This window comes from Odocoileus virginianus, chromosome 6 (genome assembly GCF_023699985.2).
Source record: "Odocoileus virginianus isolate 20LAN1187 ecotype Illinois chromosome 6, Ovbor_1.2, whole genome shotgun sequence".
NCBI classification, from domain to species: Eukaryota; Metazoa; Chordata; class Mammalia; order Artiodactyla; family Cervidae; genus Odocoileus; species Odocoileus virginianus.
Window position 1 is genome coordinate 8375563 of NC_069679.1, and position 21968 is coordinate 8397530.

At 36.2% G+C, this 21968-nt stretch overlaps 1 protein-coding gene across 2 annotated transcripts in view; it reads left to right on the forward strand.

Moving 5' to 3' along the window:
- PIAS1 (protein inhibitor of activated STAT 1) overlaps positions 1 to 21968 on the forward strand; it is a 124684-nt gene that overhangs the window by 57562 nt on the left and 45154 nt on the right. For both annotated transcript variants that reach the window (XM_020910014.2, XM_020910015.2), the window contains exons 3-4: positions 19980 to 20064; positions 20326 to 20373. In XM_020910014.2, the coding sequence (XP_020765673.1) occupies positions 19980 to 20064; positions 20326 to 20373 (133 nt within the window). The remainder of the gene's footprint in view (positions 1 to 19979; positions 20065 to 20325; positions 20374 to 21968) is intronic.

A 21968-nucleotide genomic window follows, 5' to 3' on the forward strand; every position in this document is an offset into this window, starting at 1 on the left:
TGGATGTTTTTTTAACCTGGAATGCTGTTACCAAGATATTCACATGGCTATCTCCTTCAGTTCCTTCAAGCCAAATTACTAATATTTTAAAATGACTTACCCAGAGTACCCTATTTAAAAGTCCATCTCATTCTTTCTAATCCCTGTTACCCTGTCATATTTTTTCATAATGTTTACCACTTTTTGACATACTTCATTATGATGTCATTTATTATCTTTCTTTTCCTTTAGAATATAAGTGCCATAAGGGCAGAGATTTTGGTTTCTTCTTCATTAATTATCCCAGGCACCTAGCATGATATCTTATACATGTTAAATGCTCAATAAATACTTGTTGAACGAGTGTTTGTGTAACAAATCTGTTTCATGTTATTTTGTGACTTTTGCTTCCTTGCTGTTGGTCTCATTTTTTTTAGTCATTATGTAGTTCCCAGCAGTTCCTGGAATCCTTCCAGATTCAAATCTAGCCCAAAAGAGAAAAAGTCTTTGTCCCAGTATTCCCAGGAAAAAGCCGTGAGGTTCACTATGATTTAACTACTTTAAATGCCATGTCCCACCCTTGACCGATCAACCTTGCAGAGGAATGCAGCGTACTTTCAGCCTAGACTTTGATCATATGCTCCATTCTGAGACTGGAAGAAAGTCACAAATAAAAATATCTGTTGGGGGAATGGAAGCTGCTGAATACAAGAAATGTCTACTAGCTTTTGTACCACTGTTTTACAAAATGTGATTGTTAGATACTGGTTCCATGGCATGTCAGTTGGTGTTCTGTGACTGTCTCCCATTAATTTTGGAAACTTAAATTTTGTAAAACTTTGTTATTGCAGAATTTCTTGGAGTTTTAAATATAATACTGTACTCTATGAATCTCTAAGTAGGATATGTTTAATGCAACAATTCCCAAAATTCTTTGAACACGGAACCCTTTTCCCTCAAGAACGCTCATGGTATATTCTCATGGCCCACACAAGGAGAAATATTGTTACATTTGCTAAGAACTAGTTAGGGAAAAAAAAAAAAACTAGTTAGAAAATTGAAGCAAAATCTCATGCAAGAACAGCAAAAAAAAGAACAAATATGAAGGAATACTCATCAAATTTACAGGATTTGTTAGAAGAAAAGTTTATGACTCTACAAAGACTTTATAAAGAAAAACACAGTCCTTTGAAAGATGTCTGTTCTCAATAAATTTAGTGTAGTTGTACTTATAAATCCAATTTAATAGAGAAGGGAGTGAAGGGAAGAGAAAGAGTGCTTTATCAAATGACTTTCAGAGTTCCTTTGTGTTGTAGTTTTTTTGATTGCAGGAAAGGGTAGTACCTCAGGCCACCTCAGAAAGGTTTATTGTGAGGCTATATAAGAATTAAAACCCAGAATTAGAAAGTTAATGATTATGTACTTTGTCTGGTTTTGTATATTCTCTCCCTCTGTGGCACCTCTTTCTCTTTCTAAGCATCTAGTTTGTTTGCCTCTGACTGCAGGTAGCTTTTGGAGACTTTCTGTGTCCACACTCCAAATCCTGAAAGAAGCTAGTTTGAATTGATTTTAGTTAATATGTTGCTAATGGACGAATTCCTTCAGGCATAGTCATTTTATGGTTTGCCAGTGGATATGCTACTGGATAGGCTACCCCTGGGAAAATTATGCTCCCTGTTGCTGACAGTGACTGTCCAGTATAGAAAACAGCCTAGAGCTGCTTTTCTGGTAGAAGGCATGGGCTGGGAAGGTTCAGCTAGGAGAGAAAGTTGGTTGTGGTAGGTAACATGACTGAAATGTCTAGTATAATTTAGAAGAAATAAGAATAAAGGAATTCTGAAAAAGAAGCGTATGGTATATGACATTAAAAATATACTGCCTATAGGAATGGTTGCTGCTGCTGCTGCTGCTAAGTTGCTTTAGTCGTGTCCGACTCTGTGCGACCCCATAGATGGAAGCCCACCAGGCTCCCCCGTCCCTGGAATTCTCCAGGCAAGAACACTGGAGTGGGTTGCCATTTCCTTCTCCAGTGCATGAAAGTGAAAAGTGAAAGTGAAGTCACTCAGTCGTGTCCGACTCAGAGACCCCTTGGACTGCAGCCCACCAGGCTCCTCCGTCCATGGGATTCTCCAGGCAAGAGCACTGGAGTGGGTTACCATTGCCTTCTCCTATAGGAATGGCAAAGGTATAGTAATTAAAGCTGTGGAACTGATGCCTGAATAAGCAGTTAATGAAGTAGAAATATAATTTTAAAACAACATAAAAGTGAAATTTCTAATTAGCATAAATTGGATATTAAATTAAGAATTACCTAATAAACTGCTAAAAGTAAAATTCCTACCTTCCAACTTGTCAGAATAATATAAAAATGGTTTAAAGGTTTAAATGCTTAAAAATGAAACTGTAGTGAGGTCAGAGAGGAATATAGGTTGCATTTAAATAAATGAATAAATATGCATTATGTGGCATAAAAATATTTAAATAATATTGGAGTTAGGAAGGAGTTTTTCTTCTGGGGAAAAAAGCATTAATTGTGAGGACTCAAAAATTTTTTTATTACATTAAATGGCAAAATAAACCAAGGGAAAATATTTACTACATATGATCGTATTATAATCTTTGATATATGAAAGACTGTTATAAATAATTTGTGTGTGGACGGAAGTGCTTAATTTTACCCAGCCATCAGACAGTGTTACCCTAGTTTCTAAAAGTTCCCACCATCACAAGTAACTTATACACACCCACCCGCATCTCTGCGCATATGCTATATGTGATTTTTGTGTGACTCTGGGTGAATTCTTTGATCTCTGAACTAAGACCAATCTTAATACTTGTCCTCTAGATCCCATTCGCTTCCTTATTCAAGGACATTGCTTATTAATTCTTCCTTCTCTCTCCTATGTCATCAGTTTTTTTTGTTTTGTTTTGTGTTTTGCCTATATACTATATCATTCCTTTAATATACAATTTTGTGTAAACTTTCCCATCTTAAAAAACAAACTGCTGTTCTCCTAATTTTCCTCCCGCTATACCCCCATTTTCTTTTCCTTCACCATAAAATTCCTTGCCAGCAGTGTTTCAATTCACTGTCTCTTGATTTCTTTCCTCCCTTTTCTGTCATGAATCCTTTCCAAGTAGATTTTCACTTAACCCATGCCAAAGAAACCACTGTTATCTAGGTCATCAGTGACTGTTATGACACTAAAAGCAAATCCTTTCTCAGTTTTGAGGCAGCGAAAGAGTGGCTCATAACATAAAGCCAAAAAGGGTATGAAAAGTAGTCAGCTTAGAGTAGCTAAAGAAATGCAAATTTAAGACAATAAGATGTTTTTCATCTAGTGCCCAGTGTTGGCAGGGAACTCTCATATACCACTTACTTATGCAAGTGAACAGCATTTCTGGAAGCAGTTTGGGCAGTTGTACAAAAGCTTTAAAAATATGTATATCCTTTGACCCACCCCTTCCTTTTCTAAGAGAGTATGTCCTAAGGAAATAAAGCTCACACAAATGTGTATACACACTTGCCATGGAAGAGGAAAGGATCATCAACGAGTAGTTTCCAAAAGGAAAAAATTGAAAACAACCTGAAGGGGAAAATTGAAAACAACCTAAATATCCTAACAATGGGCGATTGGTTAAATTATCACATATCTGTGTAATAGAATACCTTGCAGCCATTTAAAATGGTGACAGAAGTAGGTTTGTTGACCTGGAAAGATTTTTATTATACCTTTTTAACTGCGAAAAGTATTTAGAGCAATTTTTATGGGAAACATTGTGTATATTACACTCTTGAATGTACATACACATAACAATGAAATGCTTGTTCTTATTCAGTTGCCCAGTCACGTGCAATTCTTCATCACCCCATGGACTGCAGCATGCCAGGCTTCCCTGTCCCCCACCGTCTCCCGGAGTTTGCCCCAGTCCATGTCCATTGAATCAGTGATGCCATCCAACCATCTCATCCTCTGTTGCCCCCTTCTTCTACCTTCAGTCTTTTCCAGTATCAGGGTCTTTTCCAATGAGTCAGGTGTTCGCATCAGGTATTGGAGCTTCGGATTCAGCATCAGAATGCTTGGAAGAATGTATTCCAAATGTATTTTAGCTATCAAGTAGCAGAATTTTGTTTTTTTCTTAGCTTAGATTGGTTGTATTCCCAACATCAGAAAAAGAAGAAAATGAAAAACTTTTGCAAAAAGAAAAAAACCCACCTTTCCAATTATAGTCTTCTTCCTTTTTCTGTTTTTGCATTTAAACATTGAGCATCAAACTTGGTTCATACCTGGCTGGCTTGGTTTGACGTAGTCTTTTTTCTTAACCTCAATGGACTTAAATAGCCTGATGGCCTGTCAGCTGTGAAAGAATAGATAGGCCAGATATAATATTTACCATAATTTTAGTTCTAAAGTTATTCAGGGGTCTCTATAGGCTCATTGGATCTAAGTCTTTCAGGAGATCAGCTAACTAATTCAGTAAACTATCTGAGAAATTATAAAGACAAATAGGACAGGCAGAGTTAAATTCCAGAGGAGAAAGGTGATGAAAAGTATAGTAAGCTTACTGAAAATGAATTTATTAGGAACCTACAATTAGGATGTGATAAAATGAAACCAAAGGGTTTTATAGAGCTCGAGTCCATTAGAATTGCACGTTCCAATGTTCTTTCCCACTTATTAGTACTTTTTGTTCTATATAAGTGGAAAAATGCATGTCTAGCTTTTGTTGTCCCCCCTAAAGAACTTTAGTCAGATTTTGTTGTGAAATACTTGCCACCCTACAATTCTTAAAATCTTGAAATAGAACATCATAGCTGTATGTTTAATGCATATGTATGATATTATATTGGCTTCTGTGTAAGATAAAACATTATTATAAAAGCAATACATACTCAATATGGAAAAAATTTTAAGTTACAAAGTAATCAGTTTTGCTGCCTCTTGATCTTTCAATGCATATATATATATTTATCTATATATGAATTCTCCTTATGCTGTACATTTCAAGTTTATATCTTGCTTTTTTTAAAACTTAATATTTTATGACTGTGTTCTTAGATCTTTATATTTTGTTTGCTTAAAGTATTTCCCATATCAAAGATAGATAGTAAATTTGTTGATGATTTGTTATAGGCCTTTTATTGGGGAACAGATTTTTTGTAATCTTATGTTTTAATGGTAGTTAGCAGCCTAATGATGAAATTATATAATTTCAGGTATATTTTAAAAAATTACCTAGTCGTCCAGGTTTTTGTTTCTTTAAGTAAACCAATATGCTCATTAAAGATTTCATGACTGATATTTGTAGATAGGTGCTTTAGTTTCACTTTCCCCAAGACAGCAAGAAATATTCTGTAACAGAAAGATGACTATTTTTAGCTTTTCTTTCTGCTGGTGAGGTGGAATAATGAATATTTTTAGAGCAGTTGAAAGTACAACCACTTAGATTAGCTCGGTGTTTCTGTCATCAGAATCTCAATAACTTTGTTTATTTTATGTATCTAGGTTTTACCTTCCATGTGTTTAGTTTATGTAAATTGCCACATGATTCTTCTTTCTGTTTTTAGTCTAGTTCATCTTTCTATGGAACAATGTTTTATACTTTAAAAAATGAAGTTTCTAAAACCTTAACTTTTTCTCTGCACATTTTATATATTGAATGATAATTAAATTCTGTTTATTATGAGCAATGCTTTTCTTTCTTACAATTGAAACAGAAATTAATACTTACGGGGAGATTATTGAAAATCTTTTCTTTTGAGTACAGTATGCCCTTAATATTCTCAAGAGAAATCCTCTACAACCTTTGTAGGTAACTCCACTAGGACATTTCATCCTAAATTGGTGTATAGAAAAGGTGGAAATCTGAATGCCTCTTTTTACCCTCTAAAGAGCTACTGACAAGTATACAATGATTTAGGCCACATTGAGAGACTGAATTATTACCCAGGACACTCATCCTACGTCCTGAAAATGCTCATATTAACACTCTTAGCAAAATTTCAAGTTATATTATAGAACTTTGGAGATCTTCAAGATTGCTTATAATAATTCAAAACAGAATGATAATTAGTTCAGAAATCTAAGATATTAATTTCCTATTGCAGTTATGAAAACAAACATCTCATATTTATAAGTATTAAAATGAATAACCATTTATACCTGAATTTGTTACAATCACATTCCACTGAAACAGGTCCAGCCAAGATCGCCTATGACTTGCTAGTTATTAAGTATAGTTCTCAATTCTTATCCTGACTTCTGAGCATTTAACATTATCACTTTGAAATTCTATCTTCCTTTGATATCAAGGACAACATTTCCTTCTGTTTTTCTTTCTGAATTCCTTGACCTGAGCCTTAAATTTGGTACAGGTTCTCCAGGGCTCTGTTGTTCATCCCCCCTCACCATCTGCCCTTTTTTTGTGTGTGGGTGTGGGTGTGCACCATTTTGCTTTACATACTATTTTTTTAAACAACTTTATCCAAGTATCCTTGACATTCCATAAACTGCACATACTTGAAAGGTACAATATAATACATTTTGACTATGTGAAATTACCACCATAATAAAAATAATGAACATACCTGTCACTCCCCAAAGTTTCCTCATCCCATTAGTAATTCCTCCCTGCTGCCCCTTCCATTCCCACCCAGCTCCTAGATTAGATGTTTTTTGTCACTATAGATCCATTTGCATTTTCTAAAATTTTATAAATGGTATCATGAAATACATAATTTTTTTTTTGAATTGGGGAGTGAGGTCTGATTTTTTTTTTTAATTTAAGATTATATTCTAAGGTTTATCTATGTTGTATTGATAGTTTATTGCTTTTTATTGCTGAGTGACATTTCATTGTATGGATATAACACTATTTATTCATTCACCCATTGATAGATATATGAGTTGTTTCCAGTTTTTGGCTGGTGAGGACAAAGCTGCTATAAAAATTTGGGTTCAAATGATTATATGCTTATATTTTTCTTGGATAAATTACTTAGGAATGGAATGAGTGGGTCAGTGGATATAGGTTTAACTTAATAAGCAACTGCTAAACTTTTTTTAAAAGAATTAGGTCATTGTACATTCTTACCTACAGCATATGAACTTTGCAGTTGCTCTCCATCCTTGTCAACACTTGACGTTATTATTTGAAAGATTTTTGGACATTCTAATAGGTGTGTATCTTATTGTGGTTTTAATTTGCATTTCCCACAGGCTAAGGGTGTTGAACATCTTTTAATGTGCTTTTTTGTCATCCATATATTTATCTTCTTTGGTGAGGCGTCTGTTTAGATCTTTTGCACATTGTGAACTTTGTTATGTTGTTTGCTTTTTTGTTGGTGACTTTATGTAGAGTTCTTTATATATTCTGGCTGCAAGTCTTAATAGATATGTGAGTTTTAAATATTTTCTCCCAGTCGGTGGTGTCTCTTTTCATTTTTTTTTTTAACAGTGTCTTTCCAGGAGCATGAGTTCTTAATTTTCATTAAGTTCAGTGCATCAATTAAAAGAAACATTGTGCTTTGGGATTGTATCTCTAAAGAAATCTGTACTCTTAACTTGCCCCTGGACTGGGAGTTTGGGATTAGCAGCTGCAAACTATTATACATAGAATGACTTTAAAAAAAAGGTCTTACTGAATAACACAGGGAATAAAGTATCCTGTGATAAACCATAAGGGAAAAGAATATGAAAAATATGTGCATATATGTATAACTAAATCATTTCGCTGTACAGCCAAAATTAAAACAACATGTAAATCAACTACAATAAAATACAGTTTTAAAAACAGAAGTCTTTACCTAACCCAAGATCACAAAGAATTTTCTTTTATGTGTTCTTCTAGATATTTTGTAGTTTTAGGTTTTTCATTTAGGTCTAGGACCTATTAATCTTGTTATTATGATAATATAGGGCCTTCCCAGGTGGTACAGAGGTAAAGAAATCCATCTGCCAATGCATGAGACACGAGAGACGCAGGTTGGATCCCTGGGTTGGGATGATCCCCTGGAATAGGAAATAGCAACCCACTCCAATATTCTTGCCTGGAAAATTCCATGGACGGAGGAGGCTGGTGGACTGCAGTCCATGGGGTCGCCAAGATTAGGACACAACTGAGCACACACAATATATATAATATAAATTAGATTTGTCATTTTATCATTTTTAAAGTATGTAATTCAGTGTGTTTCATTATATTTATGATGTTGTTCAATGATTATAACTACATTTCCAAACGTATATCACCCCAGGCAGTGACTCTGTAGCCATTGAGCAGTAGTTCCCCATTCCTCCTTCCCTACAGCCGCTGGGAACCCCTAGTCTACTTTGGATCTCTGAATTTGCCTGATCTAGATACATAAGTGGAATCGTGTAATATTTACCCTTTTGTGTCTGCCGTATTTCAACTTAGTATTCTCATGGTTCGTCCATGTCGTAGCATGTGTCAGCAGTTTATCCTTTTAATGGCTGAATAATACATTCTGTGGCATAGATAAAGCACATTTTGTTTATCCATTCATCTGTTGATGGACACCATTTCACCTTGTGGCTATTGTGAATGAACCTGTCATGGACGTTGGCACCCGGTTACCTGCCTGAACCCGTGCCTTCCTTTCTTCGCTGTGTGTGTTTACACCTGAAAGGGGGTCACTGAGTCTTACTGATGGCTCTGTGTTTCACTCTTGGGGAACCACCAACTTGTTTTCCACAGCATCTGCATCTGTGTATGAGGGGTTCCAGTTTTTCTGTATCCTCACCAACTCTTGTGATTTTCTGTTTTGTTTTTAATTATAGCCATCCTAGTCAGTTTGAAGTGGTTCTGGTTTTGTGTACAGTAAGTCCCCTACATATGAACCTTCAAATTGTGAACTTTCAAAGATGAGAATGTGCATTTGCATGTCCAATCACGTAAGTTAGTTCACGTGTCTGGCATACATTGTCAAGTGCATGCTTCCTCTACAAATTGTTGTGTTTTTGTGTACTTTACTATATAGAATACAGTAGTACGTATCTTTATATCAAGCCTAGGATGTCCAGAAGCAAGTGTAAAAGCAGTGGTGATGTAGCTGATACTGCTCGAAAGTACCAAGTGATAACAAGGTAAACAAAAATGAAAATAATTGAGAGTGCAATGAGGTGAAAAGATGGTAGATGTTGCTTGTTCCTATAACATGAATCATTCAAGCATAGGCCCAATTCTGAAGAACATGGAGAAGATCATGGAACATGTGAAGTCTGCTGTGCTGGTGATATTGACAATAATATTGAAGAAGTGTGGAAAAGTAATGGAGGAGATAGAGAAACTTCTCAGTGTGTGAATGCAGGATCAGCCTCAGCACTGAGTTCCAGCTCAGCTTAATGCTGACTCAAGAGAAAGCTCAAAGTCTTTATGAAGACTTGAAGTAAAAACATGGTGAGAAATCAGAGGGTGCATCTTTTAATGCCATCCATGGCTGGGAAGGACAGGGAACCCTGGCGTGCTGCAGTCCATGGGGTTGCAGAGATTCGGACATGACTTAGCAACTGAACACATGGCTGATTTCACCAGTTCAAGGCTAGAGCCAGCCTTCACAATGTAAAAGTAAGTGGCGAGGCAACCATTGCAGATACGGTAGCTGCCTGGGAATTTCCTGAAACTCTTCAAGCTATTATTGATGAAGGCGAGTATTTACCTGAGCAGGTTTTTGTTTTAATGTGGATGAGATCTCACACGCTAGTAAAGTAATGCTTAAAATTCTCCAAGCCAGGCTTCAGCAATATGTGAACTGTGAACTTCCAGATGTTCAAGCTGGGTTTAGAAAAGGCAGAGGAACCAGAGATCAAATTGCCAACATCCGCTGGATCATGAAAAAAGCAAGAGAGTTCCAGAAAAACGTCTATTTCTGCTTTATTGACTATGCCAAAGCCTTCGACTGTGTGGATCACAATAAACTATGGAAAATTCTGAAAGAGATGGGAATACCAGACCACCTGACCTGCCTCTTGAGAAACCTGTATGCAGGTCAGGAAGCAACAGTTAGAACTGGACATGGAACAACAGACTGGTTCCAAATAGGAAAAAGGAGTATGTCAAGGCTGTATATTGTCACCCTGCTTATTTAACTTATATGCAGAGGACATCATGAGAAATGCTGGGCTGGAGGAAGCACAAGCTGGAATCAAGATTGCCGGGAGAAATATCAATAACCTCAGATATGCTGATGACACCACCCTTATGGCAGAAAGTGAAGAACTAAAGAGCCTCTTGATGAAAGTGAAAGAGGAGAGTGAAAAAGTTGGCTTAAAGCTCAACATTCAGAAAACTAAGATCATGGCATCTGGTCCCATCACTTCATGGCAAATAGATGGGGAAACAGTGGCCTGACTTTATTTTTCTGGGCTCCAAAATCAGTGCAGATGGTGATTGCAGTCATGAAATTAAAAGATGCTTACTCTTTGGAAGGAAAGTTATGACTAACCTAGACAGCACATTGAGAAGTAGAGACATTACTTTGTCAACAAAGTTCTGTCTAGTCAAGGCTATGGTTTTTCCAGTAGTCATGTATGGATGTGAGAGTTGGACTATAGAGAAAGCTGAGTGCAGAAGAATTGATGCTTTTGAACTGTGGTGTTGGGGAAGACTCTTGAGAGTCCCTTGGACTGCAAGGAGATCCAACCAGTCCATGCTAAAGAAGATCAGTCCTGGGTGTTCATTGGAAGGACTGATGTTGAAGCTGAAACTCCAGTTCTTTGGCCACCTGATGTGAAGAGCTGACTCATTTGAAAAGACCCTGATGCTGGAAAGGATTGAAGGCAGGAGGAGAAGGGGACGACAGAGGATGAGATGGTTGGATGGCATCACTGACTCAGTGGACATGGGTTTGGGTGGACTCCGAGAGTTGGTGATGGACAGGGAGGCCTGGTGTGCTGCGATTCATGGGGTTGCAAAGAGTCACACATGACTGAGCGACTGATTGAACTGAACTGAACTGAGACAGGACTGTACTGGAAGAGGATCCAGACCAAAGTTACATCAATAAGTAGGAAAAGTTGATGCCATGCTATATAGCAGGAAAGGATAGGCTAACTCTTGTTTGGTGGCAATGGTTCCAGCTATATGAAGCTGAAGCCTTTCTTGGTTTATCTTTCAGAGAACCCAAGAACCCTTAAAAACATAGCCAAGGACTCTCTTCCTGTTGTGTGGAAAAATAGCCCCAAAGCCTGTGTTGCACAGGCCATTTTCCAGGACTGGTTTTTCCACCACTTTATCCTGGAGGTAGAGAAATATTGCCTGGAGAAGGATGTCCCATTCAACATTCTTTTGCTGCTCAACAGTGCTCCAGGCCCTGTTCATGGACGACTTTCATGCCAACGTCAACGTAGTGCATCTGCCATCAAGTACTACGTCTCTCAGCATGGACCAGGGACTTATAGCGACTTTCAAAAATACTATTTGTGTCACACTTTTCGTCAGGCAGTAAAGGCGAGTGATGAATCAGGAACAGTCTTGCAACAATTTTGGAAGGGCTGTAACATCTATAAGGCTATAAACACCATTGACTTTGTGCAGCCTGAGGTTTCAGCTGTCATCATGAATGGAGTTTGGAAGAACCTTTTCCCACAGTTTGTTCATGATTTTCATGGATTTGAGAAGGTGGATGCAGAGTTCAAAGAGGTTGTCAGCAACTTAGTAACCCTCAGGGATAAGCTGGAGCTAGCTGTATTCCTTTTGTGTGGTCTATGACGTTTCTCTGCTGTTTCTCTTCAGTCAGCCAGTGATCTGACAGAGATTTCTGCAAATAGCCAATAACCCTCTCATCCTGCCCCCTCCTAAGGTGTGTAAAGTGTGTACATCTGTTTAAGTCTTGTAACAGTCCCTACAGCTATAGTAGGGCCGAGGAATAGGGGATGATTGCTAGATCTCTCACAAACCCCTCTCAACATATTCAATAGTCTCTTCATCAGGCATTCTTCCTGGTTGCTGTGACGTGTCTGATCAGGTTTAAAGTTCTGAAATCATTAATTCTGATCTTTTTAAAAAAAATTTCTCCAGCTTAATGGTTGTTTTGGAGGAGGGAATAACTCCTTGAGCTTCCTACTCTACCATTGTCTCTGTTGTCACTTATGATCTACTTTGTGTTAATTTTTACAAATCATGTCCTGTGTATTCAAAGCACTTTTCCCCCCACTGCATATGGTTATCCAGTTGTTCTGGCACCATTCATTGGAAAGACTATTCTTTTTCAACTAGATTGCCCTTGTGCCTTTGTCAAAAATCAGTTGTTCATGTATATATGTGGGTATATTTCAAGATTCTCTCCTCTGCTCCATAGATCTATTTTTTTTTTTTTGACACCAACATCACCGTGTCTTAGTTACTGTATCTTTATGATAAGTTTTGAAATCAAGTGGTATTAGTCCTCCAACTTTGTTCTTGTTCAGAGTTGTTCTAACTCTTCTAGGTACTTTGCATTTCCATGTGAAGTTCAGAAGCACCTAGTCTATTTCTTTAAAAGAAAAAAAACAGCAAAAACTAGCTAGGATTTTGGTTGGATTACATTGAATCTGTAGATCAGTTTGAAACAACTGATATTTTAACAGCATTGAGTCTTCTGATCCATAAACACTGTCTCTTCATTTATTTTGGTCCTTAGTTCTTCTGAGCATTATTTATCATTTTTCATTGCACAGGTCTAGCGCCTCTTTTGTCGCATTTATCCCTAAATATTTCATTTTGAGGGTATGCTACTATAAATGTGTTTTTAAATTTTCAATTTCTTACTGTTTGCTGCTAATTTACAGAAATAACACCGATTTTTGTATTTTATTGTTACCTTACTGAACTCACTTATTCTAATACCTTTTGGTAGGTTCTATGAAATTTTCTACATAGATCATCATTTTGTCTGTGGATAGATGGTTTTAGTTACTTTCCAATCCTGATGTTTTTTATTTTTTTTCTTGCTTTATTGCACTGACAAGAATTGCCAGTACTTTGTTGAATAGAAGTGATAAAGTGATAAATGGATATCATTGCCTTGTTTCTGATTCTGTAGTCTTTCATCTTTAAGTATAACGTTGACTATAGATTTTTCATAGAAATCATTTCTTGGGTTTAGAAAGTTCACTTTTACACCTGGTTTGCTGAGTTTTTTTAAAAATCAAGAATGTTGAATTTTCATCAGATGCTTCTATATCTATTGAAATGAGAATATGTTGTTTCTTTTTTCATTTGTTAACCTAGTGACAGATGTTGAACCAACCCTGCATTCTTGGGATAAGTCTCTCTTGGTTGTGATATGTTACCCTTTTAAAAATATAGTCATAGTATAGTCATTTTTTTATAGTCATATAGTCATTTTTAAAATTTTAATGTAATTGGATTTGATTTGCTAAAGTTGTGTCAAGAATGTTTGTATTTATGTTCATGAGAAGTAACAGTAGTAGTTTTCTTTCAATGTATTTGTCTTGTTTTGGTACTGAAGTAATAATACTCTCTTTGTGGAATGAGTTGAGAAATATTCTCTTTTTAATTTAGGGGCAAGAGTCTTTAAGTTGTCAATTCTAGGCTGAAAGGTGTTCATGATATTCTTTTATATGTTTTTTAATATCTATAGACTCTGTAGTGATGTCACTTCATGTTTCTTATTCTTATTTGTGTCTTTTCTTCTTTTCCTTAGTAGTCTTGCTAGAGGTTTTATCAATTTTATTGATCTTCAAAAAGAAACTAACTTCTGGTGTTGATTTTTCTCTATTTTTTTTTTTGTTGTTACAGAGTATTCTGTTATATGAATGCTTATCATTCTCCTATTGATAGTTTGTGTAAGAATAATTTAATGGAAACTATGTGATTAATTTTTATGATAAAAATGCATTCGTGTGTGCTCAGTCATGTCTGACTCTTTGTGACCCCACAGACTGTAGCCCGCCAGACTTCTCTGTCCGTGGGATTTTCCCAGTAATAATACTGGAGTGGGTTGCTATTCCTTCTCCAGGGGATCTTATTTCCCCAGGGATTGAACCTGTATCTCCTGCATTGGCAGGCAGATTCTTTACCACTGAGCCACCTGGGAATCCCATGATAAAAATGGTAAAACCTTAAGGATATGAATAAATGCACACAGGTACAGTACTCCAGGATAGAAAGATTAAAGATATAAAGATATCAGCTCTTAAAGTAAGTCATGGGTATAGTTTTACTCAAAATACCATTGAACTTTGAGAATCATGACAAAAGGATTCAGAAGCTCATCTTGATAAAACATTTTGAGTTGATGTTAAAAATTCTGAAAAAAGAATAAATGGAGAGAAACCTAATAGAAGATATCAAAACATAGTGGAACTATAACAGTTAAAAAAAATAGGGTGCCAGCACAAGGATAAAGAAGACCAACGAGAAAGTAGCCTGGAAATGGAACATGTTGGATATACGGATTGAATATGTGATAAAGGAAGCACATATATCCATAAGGAAGAAAGATTATTTAATAAATAGTGTTAGTATAACTAAGCAATTTGGAGAAACAAAAATTTATACTTTAAAAAATATCACGTATTAAAATATGTTCCAGATGAATTGATAATTACATGGAAAGAAGTCAAAGAAATGAATTGTGTACTGAATGAACCTCAGGAGGGAAACAATGCAAATTAATAAAGGAAGTGATTGACAGATAAGACTACATAAAACTTAACTTTGAATTATCCAAAAATATTGCCAAAATGAAAAAATATAACAGACCAGGGGAAATATTTTCAGCAAATTTCCAAGGGTTAATTTTTTTTTATATATGAAACTCTATGCAAATATAAAAATGGGCATAGGACAAGATTGGGCAATTAACTAAATAGGAAGTTGAAAACAAGAAAAAAATTTTTGATATAATTTAAACTACTAAGGAGTTACACAGACCCATCCATTAAATTAACAGCGACTCCCAGGCAGGCCAGAGTAAAATGCAATAAGTAGATGCACAAATTGGTAATGGTCTTTATATATATATAGTGTTATAAGCATTTGAAAACCACTCTTGTGATAAATCAAAATTCATTTTAAAAGATCTCCATACTTTTTGACCCAGAAAACCCACATCTGGGAATTGATCCAAAGAAAATAAAAACAACACCCCCCCCTTTCAAAAAGCAAGCATATAAATCCTGTATACAGAGTTGTTTTCAAATAATGAAAACTTAGAGAAACCTAAATGGCTAATCAAGGGAGTAATTACAATTTTCATATATCTCATAGATAGAATACAATGCAATAATTAAATATGGTAATAGAGATTATAATTGAAAATGTAATAAGAGTAATTTTTTTAAAGCAAGCTTTCAAATTATATGTATAATTTAATTGGTAAGAAATATGTAGAAATGACAAACAGTTATGTTGAGGGTATAATGGGGAACTCTTTTCCTGTTTTCTGTGATCAAATATAATGCTAGTCTGTACTTAAAAGAAGTACAACACTTAGATCAGGGAAGCTAATAGACCTATGTTATGAGAAGAGCATGGGCTTTGGAAATGTGTAGATCTGAGTTCTAATTTGGGTTCTACTTACCTAGTATGAGGCCTTGACAGTTAACTAGTTAGAACCTCAATTTCTGAATCTGAGAAAAGATTTGTTTATGGTTGTTGTGTGGATTAATAATAGTATATTGCAGTTGTTGATGGAAATATTGTTCTTGTCATGTGACATCTGGAATAATGTCAGCTTAAAAGCAATCATAAATTTCAATGGCAAACAGCTAAGATTTATTTTTCACTTAGCTACTTATTAGCTGTGAATTGATTGTGGCTCTGCTCTATGTTCTCTCCACTTTAGAATCAAGGTAGACTAGAAGGAAAGCTGTTGAAACCCAAGGACAGTTCTTAAAGGTCTGCTCTGAAGTGGTACACTTCCACTCATATTTCATTGACCAAGGCAACAGTGACATTGTGTCATAATCCTCCTTGGGGAATGAACCAGTACAGAGGGGCAGCAAATATTTGGGAGAAATAATATATGCTATGACAAAGAGTGTGTTCAGTGCTGTGACTTTAGAAGTGTGATAGGCTGGCATATGTCTGGAGGAGAAAGATCAGAATGGTGAGTAATTCTGAAATCTTGCCTGCAATACAGTGGAAATAGTCAATGGAGAGAGGGGGGCACATTAATGCTGTCTAAAATATTTGAAGAGTGGCTATAACTGGATATACTATATGACATTAATAGGTGGGAGTTAGAGCATTATGTTTTGATTCAGGAGAAGGCAATGGCACCCCACTCCAGTACTCTTGCCTGGAAAATCCCATGGACGGAGGAGCCTGGTAGGCTGCAGTCCCTGGGGTCGCTAAGAGTCGGGCACCACTAAGCGACTTCACTTTCACTTTTCACTTTCATTCATTGGAGAAGGAAATGACAACCCACTCCAGTGTTCTTGCCTGGAGAATCCCAGGGACGGGGGAGCCTGGCGGGCTGCCGTCTATGGGGTCGCACAGAGTCAGACACGACTGAAGCGACTTAGCAGCAGCAAGATCATAAGGAGAAAAGGAGACAGAAAAGGAAATTGGTGCTTTTTAAATATCTTACCTCATTTATATTTATATTTAAAATAATCCTATGAGGGTTTTTGTGTTTGTGTATGTTTAAGTATTGGAGAAAACAGTACCTAAGGTCACATGGCAAATAAGTGGTAAAACCTGTTTCAGTCCACGTCTGTGTGATCTCATCTCTCTCCCACTATACTTGCTACTCTGTTGGGCTGCAAGCTTTCTTACAATTACACTGTACATCACTAGTCATCTTCTGCCTGACAAGGTAATGACCACTCTTCCCTCATCTCTAAAATGTTTCAAAGTATATAAATGGAAGAATTGAAAGGAATGTTGAATTCCTGAATTTGAATTTAGATCAGTGGTCTGCAAGCTCATTTGATCATTTGTACCCTTTCAGGAAAATAATTTAGCATATGCCATACAAGATTTGACATAAAATTTTAGATATTTTTGTGAATTAGATTTTAAGGAAAATCTAAACTTTTAAAAACATATTTTACAGGTAAATATTTTTTCCTTTATCTCTGTGTACTGTCTTAGATGCTTATCCTCAACATTGGAGGTCATTGTTTCGGATGACTTGTAAGGCTTATTTTTCAGTATGAAGATTCCATGATTCTGTTTGACCTGAATTTGTCTGAAAGGAATAATAATAGCCTAATTAACTTTTAGAAAAAATTTTAAATGGTCTGTTACCTAAGACCAAAACTGTAAATTCACTGTCATTCATAACAAAATTAAACCTGAAAATCAAATAGTATGAAAGATGGTTTTCTAGGTAACCAGTCTACTGTTAATATATATAAAAGAGGATATAAAGGGGTTACTGTTAAGTAATAAACCTGATTTCTATGTGTGGCTCAAAAAGCAACCTCATTATTTTAGTTATATCTTTTCTAAGTCTGTGTGTGTATGTGTCCAAAACTTACTGTACTCATATATTCTAAAGGAATCTGAAATTTTGCCTAGAGAATAATATTATTTTTGATACTTGGGAACTTATTTTAGTACTGTTTTACAACAGTAGAGCCAGAAATCTAAATCAGGCTAAGCCTACTGGACTAAAATTTTGAGACAGACGTATCCTCTAAGTCAGAAACAAAGAAGTTGCTTTCATTGCCTGAAAGAGGAAGCTGCTTTTCTACATGCTGGTCCTTGGTTATCTGCCTTTTGCCAAGTTGATATTTCATGATTAAGATAACTTTCTGGTTATCTTAACTGTTTCTTGGGGATAGAGTCTTTAAGAAAAAACTTTCCCAACATAGGCAAAACACTGACATAAATCACAGCAGGGTCCTCTATGACCCACCTCCCAGAGTAGTGGAAATAAAAGCAAAAATAAACAAATGGGACCTAATTAAACTTAAAAGCTTTTGCACAACAAAGGAAACTATAAGCAAGGTGAAAGACAGCCTTCAGAATGGGAGAAAATACTAGCAAACAAAGCAACTGACAAAGAATCTCAAAAATATACAAGCAGCTCATGCAGCTCAATTCCAGAAAAATAAATGACCCAATCAAAAAATGGGTCAAAGAAATAAACAGACATTTCTCCAAAGACATACAGATGGTTAACAAACACATGAAATGATGCTCAACATCACTCATTATCAGAGAAATGCAAATCAAAACCACAATGAGGTACCATCTCATGCCTGTCAGAATGGCAGGTACCATTTCACGCTGCAGAAAGTCTGCAAAAGTCTATCAGAAAGTCTACAAACAATAAATGCTGGAGAGGGTGTGGTGAAAAGGGGACCCTCTTACACTTTTTGTGGGAATGCAAACTAGTAAAGCCACTATGGAGAACAGTGTGGAGATTCCTTAAAAAACTGGAAACAGAACTGCCATACAACCCAGCAATGCCACTGCTGGGCAAACACACCAAGGAACCAGAATTGAAAGAGACACGTGTACCCCAATATTCATCACAGCACTGTAGCTAGGACATGGAAGCAACTTAGATGTCCACTGACGGATGAATGGGTAAGAAAGCTGTGGTACATATACACAATGGAATATTAATCAGCAATTAAAAAGAATGAACTTGAATCAGTTCTAATGAGGTGGATGAAACTGGAGCGCATTATACAGGGTGAAGTAAGTCAGAAAAACACCAATACAGTATACTAACGCATATATATGGAATTTAGCTGAGGATGACCCTATATGCAAGACAGCAAAATAGACACAAATGTAAAGAACTAACTTTTGGACTCTGTGGGAGACGATGAGGGGGGGAATGATTTGAGAGAATAGCATTGAAACATGTATATTACCATATGTGAAATACATTGCCAGTCCAGATTCAATGCATGAGACAGGGCACTCAGGGCCGGTGCACTGGGATGACCCTGAGGAGTGGGATGGGGAGGGAGGTGGGAGGGGGGTTCAGGATGGGGGACACATGTACTCCCATGGCTGATTCATGTCAATGTATGGCAAAAACCACTACAATATTGTAATTAGCCTCTGATTAAAATAAATTAATTAATTTTTAAGAAAAATAAAAAACTTTCCCAGATCACAGAAAGCAGAAATACAAATGTAGACTTGAAGAAATAACTTCTATATTGACTTGAAATTGTAGATCCAACAGTACTCTTTTGGATTCCTTTCTCATTTCTTCAGCTTTTTTGGACATTTGTGTTTGGTGGTAGTTTTGGAGGAAGTGTTGCTTGCAGGTAAGAAATAGCCAACTTCAACTACTTTTTCCGCACCAGTTTAAGTGGCCCACAGGCTGGGAGTTCTCTGGTATTAAAAGTGATCCATTTGTTCTAGAAAATTATCCTGAAAAAGGACAGTTTAAATAATTTAATTTGCTATTCCTTCATTTTCGGTCCTTCCTTCGTTCAACACTCATTTAGTGCTTCTTTGTGCAGAAATATAGCAAACAAGAAAGATATTCACCACTGATTTCAGAATATACTCTTTTCTTTCCCTGCCTCTCCTTCCCTTCTCTCTATTCCCTTCTTTCCCTTTTTGTAACTCCTTTCCTCCTTTGAGATAGTAACCACAGGCAAATTTTGAGGTCAGTTCATCTAAGGATAGGGCAAATTATATATGATACTTACTTTATAAAATTTGCGTGGTATAGTTAGTCAGGGGGTGATAAAATTCTTAATTTGCGTTCAAGTCGAACTGTCATCTCACCTATGCAGATCTCAAGGTGCATGTATATGTTTGTTACTTAGCTCAAAAAACATATATCTTTAAATGGCTTTGTATTATTTTAGATAAAATTAATATCAGCATGTTTTTATACATGTCCTTTTTAGATGCAGACATCTGTGATTAGACATTTAGCACATATCTTATTTTTCAAATGCCATAATTGAGTTGTTATCTAAACACTAGCATCCATCCTAGGTAATTAAAGGCATGTGAATGGTTGAAGTTTTTTGTTTTGTTTGCTATTGTGTTCCATTTTGATGAATCTGAAGGTAATTAAAAAATATAATTCTTTTCTTCTTTAGCATCAGACAACAGTCAGCGCTTTCGAGAAACCTGTTTTGCATTTGCATTGACACCACAACAAGTGCAGCAGATCAGTAGTTCCATGTAAGTTGTCTTTGTGTGTAACTTGCAGTTTAACCTTTGAATCCAGTTTTGTCTATAACAAGTGACTTTTTGAAACAGTATATTCAGGGGAGAGTATTATTGTCGTGTTTAAATATTAGTACTGAAAATATTATTAGAGTGTTAGTTACTATAAGAAATGTTAATATTTCTGATATACGTTCTGGAGTTAGCCGTGTCTTTGAATCAGCTTTCCTGTGTATGTCTTTAAAATAATTGTGGTTCTTACCATGTCTTTTCTAGGGATATTTCTGGGACCAAATGTGACTTCACAGTGCAGGTCCAGTTAAGGTAGAGTATTGACTACAGTATATATTCAAAGTTTAGAAGTCAATATTTCTTAAAGATTTTAAAAATCTTTCTGATTTTCAATAAGTATTTTCTGCGTCCTATATTTAAACCATTAACTTTTAAATACTCTCTAATTTAGATTCTGTGTGAGACATCTCTTGATAAATTTGAAAGGCAAAATGAAAATTTTCCAACGTGGTACTGTCCCATATTCAGTTTCTTTTCTTAGCCCATTTCTTCTGAGAGTATCTAAGACATCTTTTATGTTAATGTCTCTCTCTCTCTCTCACTGCTTACATAAACCATCTTATGCTGTTCTTTTTACTCAGTGACTATTCTAGTGTAGACTTAAGTGCCCCACACTGTTCTTGTTGTGATAGAGATAGAAAAGAAAATAAAAGACAGTTGTTGTCCTCCGGAAGCTATTTTCCCTATAAAGTAGGAAGGATAAGTCAAACATATAGCCAGTCTCAAAATCAAATACTAAGTTGTATGTACAGATTATAAATATACTTGGAGATCAGAAAAGAAATTAAAGAACCAGCTCAGTGCTTCATGGAATAATGTGGAAATCTCTGATCTAGACTTAGAAATAGTGTGATGAAAACTGAGAAAGCAGAGGAGAGATTGAGGTCTTGGTTTTGGAAGGCACTGACAAAGGTGTTTTTGTGTAAAAGATACTTTATCCTCTGTCAGGGGCAGATGATGATAATGACTGAATAAAGGGCTAAAATTTGGTGCCTTCATAAATAATTACATATTGCTGTAATATTTTTTACTTCCTGCCTCAATTTACATTTTGTTCATACTGGTATGTGACTTTGTCTTTTAAAACAGTGGTTTTCAGACTGTTGCTTGAAGCCACCACTTGGGTCTACCCTCTGGCTATCATTCCACCTTCTCCCCCACCTCAACTCTCTACCTGACACACACACATATACAAACTCAAACCAAAGTAGTGCTGCTTTGACCTGTTTTTACATGTTTGACTTCTGGGTTAGTTTTTGTTTGAGGAGAATATCCCAAGACTAACCGTAGTTCTAGAACAGAAGATCCACCTGCTATTCTTGGCATTACCTTACATGCATTCTTTAAAGCAGCAAGCGGTATTGATCTCATTCCAAAGGAAGGTTTTCTTTCTTTCTAAGATCAATTCAGGGATTCTAAGGGAATCGTGATGGTTAAAAATGGCTTGTGAAGTGAAAGTTGCTCAGTCGTGTCCAACTCTTTGAGACCCCATGGGGGTCTGCCAGGCTCCTCTGTCTATAGAATTCTCCAGGCAAGGATACTGGAGTGGGTAGCCATTCCCTTCTCCAGGAGATCTTCCCAATCCAGGGATCAAACCCAGGTGTCCTGCATTGCAGGCAGAATCTTTACTGTCTGAGCAACCAGGGAAGCATAAGAATTCTGGAAGTGGCTTAGCTATTTTAAATTCAAATTATCTCTGAAACTTAATGGAAAAAGAACCATTTTGTATTATATTTGGGAATTATTAGGTGGTTCTTTGTGTTTTGCTAAATTGTTTTCGTCCCCACACTGCTCATCCCCCACAGCAATCCCAGGGTATTAAGTTTAGAGTGTATACCTTCTACTAT